The sequence below is a fragment of the Gymnogyps californianus genome, chromosome 3, assembly GCF_018139145.2.
Source record: "Gymnogyps californianus isolate 813 chromosome 3, ASM1813914v2, whole genome shotgun sequence".
In the NCBI taxonomy this organism is placed as follows: Eukaryota; Metazoa; Chordata; class Aves; order Accipitriformes; family Cathartidae; genus Gymnogyps; species Gymnogyps californianus.
In genome coordinates, this window is record NC_059473.1 from 127,670,374 (window position 1) to 127,683,188 (window position 12,815).

Sequence of the window (12,815 nt, forward strand, 5' to 3'; positions counted from 1 at the left end):
TTGTGTATGTTTTAATATCTGCATATATATAAAAGCATAAATTTTGTTCAAATGAATGTTTCCAGAAGGTTACAGGAGTGCCTGTCTCCTTTCAGTTGAAAACTTTTCCAGAACATCGGCAAAAACATGAAAGAAACAGAAATCAATGCTGATTTAAAACAGGATCATGTTTTATTTGGATATGGTGGTGTGTTGTACTAATTAATGCCTTCAGTCAGATTTTTGTCAGCCTTACAAGCCAGCCCAAACCAATCCTCTGATTTGGAGGAAAGAGTTGGCCACAAAGATTCTCCAGTCTTTATCCATTACTTGATAATGAGCTACTGCCCCAAGTATGTGCTTCTTTGAGACATTGCCTCCGCTTCTAATCCTGACCAGTTGTTCAGCGCTGTGTGTAGGACTGCTCTGTTCCAGGACTGTCACGATGCTAACTTCAGCATTGGATTGGGTAGGAATTGGCATCTCCCTATGGCAATCTTGGAGCTGAAATCTGAGGCATTAGGTTCCCAGGCAAAATACTGGAGTTGTTTCATAGTGCTCCACAATTATTAAAAGGGCTTAAGTTTCAGACATTGATTTGGGCCCTTAATGAATTTGGTACAGTCAGTTTTTAAATTGTAAGCTACAGCTGGCACCTGGGTTTCAGCACTATGCAATTTCTTAGTGACAGGTTCTCACATCTGGTGTGAGAAATCAGCAGCAGTCACAGCAGGGAGAGTAACTCCGATATCCACCCAGATGCTGGAGCTTGCTTTACTAGGGTTGCTGCTGAAGGTCTCTCTAGCTGATGAACCGCTGTGTGTTGTGATCTGATACTAGAACTTGTGAGAACTGTGAAACCTTTCCACCTTTACCAGTGGAAATTATAAAGGCGGATCCTTCAGGTTCAGAGACAAAACTTGGACAAAAGGACAGCTCGTGATAAATAATCTCCCTGCTCAAGGTAAACTTCACTCTCTAGCATTACACAGTTGTTTGTGGGTTTTTTTTTTTTAGTTTTGTTTTTACTGCAGATGCTTTACTAGAGGTGCTGAACTGTTTCTTCAGAATAGGTTTGCAAGGCTGTGGTCGGGTATCCTGACATGTATAAGATGATTCTCCCAGTGCAGATTCATGAGAATGTGAGGTCTTACAGATAATTTTGCCTCTTTCCTCATGAGCCTCACAAAGTTCAGCACTGGGAAGGAATAACCCCATGCAACCGTGCACACTGGGGGCTGACTGGCTGGAAAACAATTTGGCAGAAAAGGACCTGGGGGTCCTGGTGGACACCAAGTTGAATGTGAGCCAGCAATGCCATCTTGAAGCAAAAAAAGGCCAACAGAGTCCTGGGCTGCATTAGGAAGAGCACAGCTAGCAGGTCGAGGGAGATGTTTATTGCCCTCTGTTCAGCACTGGTGAGACCGAATGTGGAATACTGTGCCCAGTGCTGGGCTCTCCAGTACAAGGGAGATGTGGACTTACTGGAGTGAGTCCAGCAAAGGGCCAGAAAGATGACTAAGGGACTGCAGCATGTGTGGTACGAGGATCGGATGAGAGCTGGGTCTGCTTAGCCTTGAGAAGAGGAGGCTCAGGGGGACCTTATCAATGTGTGTAAACAACTGGCGGGAAGCAGTAAAGAAGATATAACTACACTCTTCTCAGTGATATCCAGTGGCAGGCAACAGGCACAAATGGAAATACAGGAAATTCTGTTTAAACATAAGAAGAAATTTTTTTTTATTGTGAGCGTGGTCAAACTCTGCAGCAGGTTGCCCAGGCTGCGGAGTTTCCATCCTTGGAGATATTCAGAGCCCGACTGGGCAGTGGCCTGAGCAGCCTGCTCTGGCTGACCCTGCTCTGAGCAGATCGCCAGAGGTCCCTTCCCTCCTCAGCTGTGCAGTGGCTTTGTGATTCTAGGTATGATTGCAATGAAAATCCCATTAAATCATTCCCTGAAGTTCTCCTCTTCCACCGTGAGTCTGTAAACAATGTTTAGCTGATAAAAACAGGCTCAGTCCATAAAGATCCATCCTTTAAGTTTGTGTCTTTGCTACTACTATCTTGAACACTTTTCCTCATAGTATCTATTTAGTAGTAGTCTTGTTCTGGAGTCAGTTGTTAATTTCCACTGCAAGTTAGTTTTCTCTGGATTGCACCTTGTCAGAGTGTAGTGCTTTTCTTCCCTAACCTTTCCTCCCAGCCAGATGTTTGTCTCCTTCACAGGTTGTAAATATTCTCATTAATTACTCTGGCAATTACTGCTGAGTTATTCAGAGGCACTTGAACACCTCAGTTGACACCTTTAAAAAAGAAAAAATCCTGCAATTTCCTTGGTTGTCTTTTCAACTCTGATATAAGCAAAAGGCAATTAAGCTCTGAACTGAGCTTGTTTTATTGGCAAAATAACATTTACAGGTAAAAAATAACATACCTTCTTTCTCAAGGCATCAAATAAACTCCATGGATTGCTAGTATTGATCTAAACAAATAGGCCAGCATGTTATTTTTGAGAGCCATCATCTCAATTTGCATGCTAACGCGCAGCACTGTAACAGTATGCTTTTGTGCAGGCATTCTAATCTGTTTAGTCATGCTTTTGTAGAAATAGGATCCTCTGTAAATGCAAGTGGAAGCAGTCTTCAGGCTGTGGGGTTTTTTTTCCTCTCCCATTTATAACAAAAGGAAAATATAGAAAAGAATATCTAGCTTTTAAACTTGCCATTGCTGTTATCTTAAGCTTCTATTAACGTTTGTAGAAATACTTTGCTAGCTCATAGACTCTCTAGGTAAGGATTGCATCTTACCTGAAATACAATTTAAAAAAAAACAAATACGTGTGGTGGGGAGAATGCAGTTCCTGTTTAGGAGTTCCCAATTAAAAAATGTTCCGTAACGTTTTTTTAACTATGTCAGGTCGTTCTTCAGTCAGGTATTGCACATCAAGCTTTGGCCGCCTTCTGTGACAAATAAATCTTTAATTTTCCCAGAAGATCAAAATAATTTCAGTAATTTTTGAGTGGGATTGAGAATTTCTGCCTCTCCTAAAATGACAAAATTTATGTTTAGCAGCTGCTAAGCAGCCTTAGCTGGGGTAAATCTTTTACTTTTCACAAGGAAAGACAGAGCCTCGCAGTGGAATTCATTTTTGGCTTTCCTTTGAAAAAAGGGAAAAAAGAAAAAAAAAAAAAGCTAAAAAAATCCACAGGACTGCAGTGATGATGCCATTTTTCTTTTTTAGCTTTTTCACATTTCTTGAAAGGAGGCAGGTGATTTCCTAGGAAGATACACCAGAGACGCTGGTGTTTTGACAGGGATGCTGAAGTACTGTCTTTAAACTTCCCTCTAACAACGCTATTCCTTCCCCTGCGGGAGGGTGAGCGGAGCTTGGCCGAGGTCATGCTCAGTTGTTGCGGAGCTCTGACAGCTCTCGGTGGTCTGCGTCCGATCGCGACCCCCTTTCCCTTTCTTCCCCCCCTCGCTTCCAGATGGGCAGGTCAGCAGCTGAGCAGTGTTTTCAGTGTCTGGGTGGGTTGCATTGCCATTTCTCTGCCTTTCCTGAAGCACAGGGGGAACTTCCTTTCCAGAAGTACAATTGCCTTATTTTCACACTTTTCTTTCTTTCTGTGCTTCCCCAGGTTTCTGTGAATTCTAGCTTCCATTAAGAAATGTAATATAAGTTTACAGACATACTCAGGATTATTTCAGAATTATCCTGACGGTATTAAAGGAGTTCCAGTGACAGAAACTCGTGCTGAATCGTCTGTCCTTTGCTGCGCTGAATGTATCGCTGACATCCATCGAGAAACTACTCTTCCTTTTTTCCTTATTGTGATTTTGAGACAACGTTTTTATGATTACTCAGGAGCCAAATTTTTTTCAGTTTTTGCTTTAGGGAATCTGGACATTTTCATGGAGGTCTGTGTTGTCCTTGGGTTGTCAGTAGGTAAACAAAAGACTTAATAAGAAAAATGTAGCATTAAAATCTTCTGTACCAGCAATAGGTGATTTCCTGCACTGCCTGAGTTTTAAGTTGTCATTAAGGCAGACTCTTCTGATTGTGAACTCTCACCCTTAAAGACCAGTTGTAAACTGTTTAGATTCTCCAGATGATTGCTTTAAAGAGAGGGAAAGGAAGCTACAAACCATTGTAGACATCATTATAATTAGAAAGACTGATACCCCTCTAAGAGGCACAGCGTCACTTGTACGTACTAGTGATAACAAATGTTGGAAAGCACATTTCAAAAAGAAGCCTCTGCAAAGATATTTCAGTCCATGCTGCCCTGGTATGTTAATTCCTGTCTGTGGTAACTTGGGTAACGTAAGTCAGTAATTCTGTGTAGCGTTTTTACAGAGTACAGGCAGATGTTAAGCTACTACTCAGCAGAGCCTTTGCATGACTTAGGCTGGGTCTTGTGATACTCTTGTGGTTTTCTGTGCCCTGGTTAGAGCCATCATCTGACTTGGCACCTTGGAGTGTGTCCCACTAGTGGTATTCTGTGAGTTTTTAAGCCCATTATTTCTTTTCTCGATACAGATTCTGTAATGCGTTTCAGTCTTACTCTGTTTTGCTGGTCCCTAAGCTTTCCAGTGGAATGTAGATTATTTTAAAAGGTTCTTCTACATAGGCTGCTGTATAGCCCGTGCCAGATTGCTTCTGTTCATCATAACCTGCCGATGCCGGGGAAGTAGTCCATCAGATCCACGTGGTCCATAGACCACAGGTTGTAAAGCAGCGTTCCACTGCAATGAGTGGAGCAGAATGTGTTTAGTCCCAGAGATTAGCTTTTGTTTAGAGATTTGGCAGCAGAATGCAGGACCAAAGAGTATTTGGGTGTATTCAGCACTGTTAATTTAGACCAAGGGGGTCAGGGTCCTGCTTTAGTCAATAGGAAGGGGTAGAATCCTGCTCTGACTGCCACCTAAGCAGACCTCCATCCGTTGATTTTAGCGAAGGACATTAATCTCCTGGAAGAGTTCTCTTTCCACTCATTTGAATAGTTTCCATGGAAAAATCTGAAAGTCAGAGTTGAAACCTGGAGCTTGGCATGTATGTTATATACTAGACATGATTTTTGTGGTAAAATTACATACAGCTTTATAAAGAATGCAGTAGTTGGAGTAACAGGCTTTTTGTGGTTTTTTTTATTCTCATAGCTAACAGTATCATTTATATGTATTTTACACTGGAGTAATAGAATTTCGAAGTTAGGGATGTACACATCAATATTGCTGGCCTGTGTCCACTAGCACAAAGCAAAATCTTTGTATGTCTTGTTTATAGATGTAGCTGTGAGTACCACATGTAAAAGAATAGTACAATAAAAGTTTGTATTTATAGTCATGGCAAGTTCTTCAAAGCATTTCTCCTCTAACATTAATTCTTTCTTAGCCAGAGTTTTGAACAGTGGGTTTTTTCCAGGTTTTCCCTGAAACATTTTTATGTGAGAATGTTGAACTATTGCATCTTCATCATGCTTTAGCTTTCTAGTTTTATTATCTCCTCTTTGATTTCTTTTCTTGTATTTTGCAGCTGTCATATTTTCATTTTCCTTTACCTGCTAGTTTTTTTAATGTCTTTGAGAATTTCTCCTACACAATTTAATAAAGGCTCTGTTCTTTTCCTCTACTTAGTTCTGTCTACATTTTGTTATTGATACTATTCTTCCTACAGAAATACTTTGTCATGTGTAAGCAGACAACTTGGATATGCTTCTCAGTTTCAGACCAGTCTCTGATCGTTCAGTCCTGCATCTCTCATAACTCTCTCATGTACCTTTAAAATTAGGGTAATTTGAAACAGCATGTCCAAAATATGGATCCACAATTTTCCTCTAAAACTCTTCTTCATTATTTCATTTTAGCAATCTATCATGTATATTACTGTCATATTTTGGAAACCCTAATTGTATGCCCCCATGGGAAGGGCATTGTCCAGGCAGAGCAAAGACTGGTTTTTGGCATCAGCAGTCAAAATATAAGATAAAAGATGAATATATGGAGCCAGGACAGTATATGGAGACTTCAAGACAAGGAGGAAGATCGGATTTGGGGTTTGCAGCTCAAAGATTGGTGGTGGAGTAAAGATACCTGCATTTGGGTGGGAAACAGTAATAAGGGGTTTTGACCAGAACGGCTTCTGTGGAAATGTGAGAGGCAGAGGCATTTCTTAAGATCAGAACTGAAGGAGAGGGACATCAGACAGTAAGCATGCATTCAGTAAGCTTAGAGAGAGAAGGAACTTGGGGTTAGAGAAGAAAATATGGTCCAATTTTTTTGTCCTTGGAATCTGAAAACCTAAATCGTGTGTGTATTTTGATGTTGGAGAGCGAGGGGAACAGACCAAAGAAAATAATAATAAAGAAGGAACACCTATAAGGAGTCTGAGGTAAATCACAAGATGGCACAAGAAGGTCTTTGAATAAATTAGGGATTTGTAGAAGAGAGCAAATGAGAAGTATCTGTGTGATAGAGGAGGGAAGAAGAGGAGAAAGGTCACATCACGTTGTTCCGGTTTTCATTTGGAAGAATTTAACATGTCCTGATCAGAGAAGAAATGGGAATGAAAAGAGAGGAGATTTGAATAGTGACTTGAGGATTGATGATTGAAGATCTGAAGACTGATGGCAAAAATACTGTTAAGGCTTTAGCAGAGAGTTAAAGATCACTTACAGGAGAAGAATTTTGGAGGCTGGCAGAGTTGAAAGGAGAAGAGGAGACAGCTTTGATGGGTGAGGTTAGTTTTGTGAGGAGATTTCTTTCGGGGCTACTCTGCAATGCAGCAGTCTGAGCAGAGCTAGTGATGCTGGGGTGGGTCAGGTGGGATGGGAAGTAGAAGGACGTGTCCTGCAGCACGGGGCAGAACGCTTGGGAGGGAATTGAAGTAGGGTGACAGTCGCTGACTGTATCAGTTGAAGGAAAAGAAGGGAAAGCAAAAACTTGCTGAATACGGGTATGTGATCGGGAGTCAGAAAAAGGAGGAAAAGCCAGACAGGAGAGTTGGGTTCATGGTCCAATCTCTCTAGCTGCTTCCCTCTCCTGCCCTTCCTGCACTTTCCATAGGGAACTGGTCTGCTGGCAGGAGTGAAGGGAGGAAGGAGCAGGTTGTCTCTTTCAAGAAAGACCTGTAGGAAGTTTGAGTCTGGAGTACTGGCAGCCGGAAAAGGGAATGACCGAAGACTTGGAAGCAGTGAAAAGTGGAGAGAAGCTTAAAACTCCCACTCCCATATGCGGCAGGGAGCCTTGGGTAAAGGGACACCTTCAAAAGAGAAGGTGTCAACAATAAAAAAACGTTCAGATCACTGAGGCAGAGAAAACAAACCATGAGCATTTTGATTAGAACAAGTTTTTCAGAGGCAGGAGAGTAGAAAGGAGAGAAGAAAAATGGATTGGGACATGAGGTGAACTCTTGCAGTCCATAGGCAGGAGGGCTCATGGTGGCTCAAGTGTGACTTGGAGTTGGGCATGTCAGTGATGTGAAAAACATTCTCGATTGACTGCTTCATGGCAACTTCAGTCCAGTTGGGTTCATGCAGCTGGGAGCGTGGAAAGTGATCTGAACAGGAGAGAAGAGAAATAAAGTTTGCAACACCATATTTTATGGCATTCAGAAATGAACAAAAAAATGGGAAAAGAGTAATATCTACATTTGATCACGACGTACCACCTGCCAGTAAGCCAGGAAGGGGCAGACAGCAGGTTGGTACTGGGGGGAAGCATGCTGTTCCACTTCATGTATTTGTTTCCCATCCATAGCTAAACTTTGTCACTTTCAGAAAAAGAAAAAAAAGAAGGAAAAAAAAAAAAAAGCCAAGCAAACAAAACCCCACAAACAAACCAAAAACTGCACCTCTCTGGTTTCTGTCTTGATGGCCAGATACCTTGCCCATGATCTAATAATCTCTGATCCTGATTGTTTTCAATCTCTTTATCATTTTGAGAGCATGCTTTTTGCAGTACATTGAGTGCTGTCACCATTATTATTTTGCCTCGTGTTTTATTTTGTCAGAATGTTGTTATTGCTTTCCTAAATCAAGCATATCAATTTCAAGGTTTTGATCCTTTGGTTCAGGACGCTGTAGTACTTTTGTCCCCTTTTCATCAATAGTAATCTCTTCTAAATGCACGGAGTCAGAGAAGATAAGAGACATTTTTGAAAAGGTGGGGAAGAAGAGACAAGATCAAGTGGTACGCAGAGGTAGACAGAACGTGCTGCGATCAGCTGATACCAGTATATTGGCTTTCATTAAGGCAGTGACCTAATGCTCTGGCTTAGCAGGGGACAGCAGCCCTGCCACAGGCAGAAAGGATATTGCGGGGGGGAGGGTGTGCAAAAAAAAAAGCTTTGGGAACCTGTGACTTCGCCCATCTCTCTTTCCAAAGGCAAACTGGAATGTATGTAAACATTCTTGAAAGATTTGCCTCACTGCCTCTTAAAATCCTCTGTCAAAAAGTTTCAGCACCTCTTTGGACTGGAAGCTGGGGTGAGATCAGTGTTTAAATATTCTTAGGGTGAGAAAGTTTCTTCCTAATGTTCTAGCATGAGTTTTTTCTTATTGCAGTTTAAACCCTTAAGTACCTGTTTTTTGGCCAGTGGCTCTGGAGAATGTATTGCTATTTTTGTAAGTACCTCTTGCATGTTTGATGATACCTTCTCACAGTCTACTCCTATCTAAGATGTCTACTAGATATTGTTCAGACAATTCTATTGCTTTCTCCTGTACACATAATTAACCCAGATCTTCCTTGAAACGTGATGCCCCAAATCGGACATTTTTGATGATCGTTCAATATGTTTATGAAAAATATTGACCAGTGCGTGACCTGAAATAAAGCCCTTTGCTCATTAGATCTTTCAATTTTGACAGTTAACTGCTCTCTGCTCTTTTTCCAATGAGATTCACATCCAAGTTACAGTCCTTTCATCTACTGTGTATTTCCCTCTGTCGTGAGAACATCATGGGAGACCAATTTTGTAAGAATTACTGAAGTAACATGAGAAATTGATGACATCTGATGCTTGTTTCCTATGTTCAAGGTCATGGAAAAACATTAGGTTGATTTGGCAAATGTTGTCCATGGCTCATTCCTCTGTTGTTCTTCAGGTGCTTACAGTACTTTGCTTTATTATTTGTTCCAGTATGTATTCTACAAGTTAAAATAACATGAGAAGTCAGTAGTTACGTATATATAATTTCACACCCTTTTAAGGATCATAATTACAATTCGTGTAATGTCCCTTTTAAATCCCCAGCTAGTTTTCCCTCATTCTGTTTTTCTAACTTTGTCTCTGAATATTTTAACTCTCATTAATAACTTGTCCCAGTTTTCACTTCTGTAGACTTTCTTTTGAATTTTAGGTTATTGAAGAGCTCTTAAATTTTAGCCACGTTGGTCTTTTACTGCAGTCTGCTCTTTTCTTTGCACTGAGATAGTTTATGCTTGTTTCTTTAGCATAATTTTTTTAAGGAACTGACAATTCTCCTAATTCATTTTTCCTCTTAAATTGTTTCTTCTGGTAGCTTACCTACTAACTCTCATGAGTTTACTGAAATCTGCTGCATTGAAGTCATCTTTTCTCTCCTCCACTTCCTAAAACTCACAAAATTACTTGGTGGACTTGTTAAGGTCACTTGTCGTCATCTTTTTCAACCAGTTCTTTTCTACTGTTTGATACAAATCTGGAAGTCTTCCTTTTCATTGCTTTCTCTACCTTTTCTATTAAAAAAAAAAAGTCACCAGTTCCTCTACAGTCCATTCCCAATGGGCATTTGTATATTGAAATCGCCTACCACGATCAAGTCCTGTGCTTTATACAGTGTTGCTACATGCTGCAATAAAGCGTCATCCACCTGATCATCTTGGCTTAATTGTCCATGGCATTCCTGATCAGGTTAATGCTCAAGTTGTCTTTGCTTTAATTGTTGCCCCCTGTGTTTTCAACAGCTTTGGCATATGCATCCACTCTTGAGGTAGCAGGCACTTTGGCACTGTTTAGCTGGCCAAACCTTCCCGTAGAAGCCGTATCTCTCTACATTAACTTTATTGCCCTGTGCAGTATTGCACCAAGTCTCAGTTAGAACAGCTAAGTCATAATTTTTATCATAGATCAAAACTTCAGACTCTTTCTAATTATTTCTCTTACATCTTTCAGTAGTTTATAATAGATGTATCTCAGAATTTCAGCTGACTCACCAGTGAGCTGCTCTTTTTTCCTGTGGTCCTCTCCATAGCACAGTTATTTATACCTGTCTGTAATTACTTATGCTCTAGACCCACAGCAATGCTAAACCATTTGCTCCTGTAATTCACCTTCACCCTTCCATTCTATTTCCTGTGCCTCACCTTTTAAGATGCATTTGACATAGTAAGATACCTCCTTTACCTCACTCTCACATTCCTCTTGTTTATTCTGAAGACTTCTCTCTTAAACGGAGCAAGTCTGTGATTGATTGTTCGTGGGTAGAAGAACAGGGAAGAAACTTTTTTTTTTTTTTTTTTTTTTTTTTTTTTTAGCCTGCTTCTGATGGTGATTCTGCATGTCATACCTAATTTAATTTTCCATTTCTCGAGATGTTAAGATTTAGAGGTACATTGGGGATTTCTTCAGTTTAAGGTATAGAGGTACAAGAGGCAGCTCACAGTCAGCGAAGAGCAAGGGAAGTTCCTCGGGGAGAGGTGATTCAGAGTAGAAGCCCATCGTGGTGCTCTGAGTTTGCCTCTTCTGTGAAAAGCTCTCTCAGCTGACTCTAGGGCGAAGTGATCTCCTTAGGCAGAAATTAACCTTTATAGCCTTTCTGCTTTCCCTGTCCACGCATATGTATTCTCAGTGTTGTTGGACTTCCATGGAGACTTCCAGGTCTGAGTATATCTGAGGAGGGAGAAGTCTGAAGAAGAAGTATTGAACTTGTCAGATGGAACTGCTATGTTATCATCAACTTAAATTTACGGTTAATCTTACCAAAATTACATGCTCTGCACTCAAAATCCCTGACCTGCCCAGAATAACAAGTTGGTTTAGTGGTTAAGAACCTGGGGGGGGGGGGCGGTTTGGAAGCTCCAATGAAATTTGATGGTTGAGGTTTTCCTAAAGTTCACTTATTACTTTTCTTTTCTTCCCCCCCCCCCCCGCCCCCTTTCCCATCTCCACCAAGTCTTCCATCCCGTGGAATGTTCGTATTGCCGGTGTGAGAGCATGATGGGTTTCCGGTACCGATGCCAGCAGTGCCACAACTACCAGCTCTGTCAAAACTGTTTTTGGCGTGGCCATGCAAATGGTCCTCATAGCAACCAGCATCAGATGAAGGAGCATTCCTCTTGGGTAACTCATCTTTGTTTGTCATGCTGAAACAACCACCTCTGTACTCATTTATTCTGAAAGTTAAAGTTTTTATAGTAGAACTGCCCAGTAGGACTTTTAAAGGTTTTCAAATAGCAAAAGCGTATAAATAGGTAAACTGTACTGTTTTTATTACAAGTAATGTTCATTTATTGATGGTTGTCATTGTATTCAGTGCTGTTTAAAGCACATGTCCTTCTCAAGGCCTTAACACGTGTGTTTTCTTCCCCTCTTCACATCAGTCCTATTTTTCTTATATTTTCCTCTCTTCTAGCTTAAAAAGACTTAAAGGTTGCAATACCTTTCCTCCCCAGAAAGGTAAACCAGTTAGCATGAATGCTGTGCTTAGAAAGGAACTTTAGCCAAGTGGCATCTTTAAAGATAGTATTTCTTTAAGAGAAAAATGTAGTATTGTCTTTGTCCTGACAATTGTAAATATATGGATTGAAAACTCTTAACTAAAAAGCCTCAAAGAAATTATATGAGAAATACCATTCAGTTAGATGACTATATGATAATCACATCTCAAGAAATAATAGACAATTTTAGATATAAAAACCTGTTTTATGGCAAAAGATTAAGCCCAACTTTTTACTTATTCAAAGAGAAGTTCAAATGATGATTGGATTATAATTAGTAATTATCTTCATGAGGAAAAGTCATTATAGTATTACTGTTTAATTTAGAAAATTGGGGCTTAATACCATTCATTAGTTGGAAGGCAAAGATAGGAAAATTCGGTCTTAAATATTGTCCTTTTTTTAACTATGTGGGTAATAAACTTCTGGAATGTTTAATCTGAACTACCAGTAGATTATAATCCCCTTAAGTATATATAAATCCAGTCTGCATTCTTTAATACAAAGACATATCTAAATAGTAGCTCTAACTCTAACGTAGATATTTCCTTCTGAAGTCTCTGCCCTGTGTTTGCAGCAAGTCAGGTTAGACGGGCTGTGCCCCATTCTGGTACTGGGATCTGTGAATCTGTCATCCCGTTTCATTTCAGTATTAACTTTTGAGGCATTTGATTCTTACTAGGCTGTACAGAATAAGTTGATTTTAAGATAGGATGTGAATTGGAGGAGTGGGAAGTTACATAAATGGAAAAGGAGGATATTCAGACTATCACTCTTCTGGTAAATGAAACGGTGCAGGTTGTTGCATGATCTGAACTGCAGGACTGTCAGAACAATCCCTAGCTTTAGTGTGGACCAAACAGTACTCTCCCAAGCAGCTCCTAAGGTAAGGTTTAGGAGCTGACACAGGCAAGGAACCATGCCTACTAGACAACCCGGGTGCAGCCACTTTGCTTTGGAGATCAAGAATTCAAATTATCTGCCATCGGGACCAGGTAGTGGCTCTGGAACTGTTTCCTTCTGTACTCTTCATGGAGGAGGAGAAGAGGGAATTGCACATACAGAAGCAACACTAAACAAAGCACAGAACTGGAAGTAGATTACTGGAGAAAGCAGAAGGTACTGGGAAACAGAGT

The 12,815-nt window shown here is 40.5% G+C and overlaps 1 protein-coding gene across 1 annotated transcript in view; it reads left to right on the forward strand.

Annotated features, from left to right (window-relative positions):
* DTNB (dystrobrevin beta) overlaps positions 1–12,815 on the forward strand; it is a 159,533-nt gene that overhangs the window by 50,410 nt on the left and 96,308 nt on the right. The window contains exon 11 of the mRNA XM_050893627.1: positions 11,136–11,302. Coding sequence (XP_050749584.1) covers positions 11,136–11,302 — 167 coding nt within the window. The remainder of the gene's footprint in view (positions 1–11,135; positions 11,303–12,815) is intronic.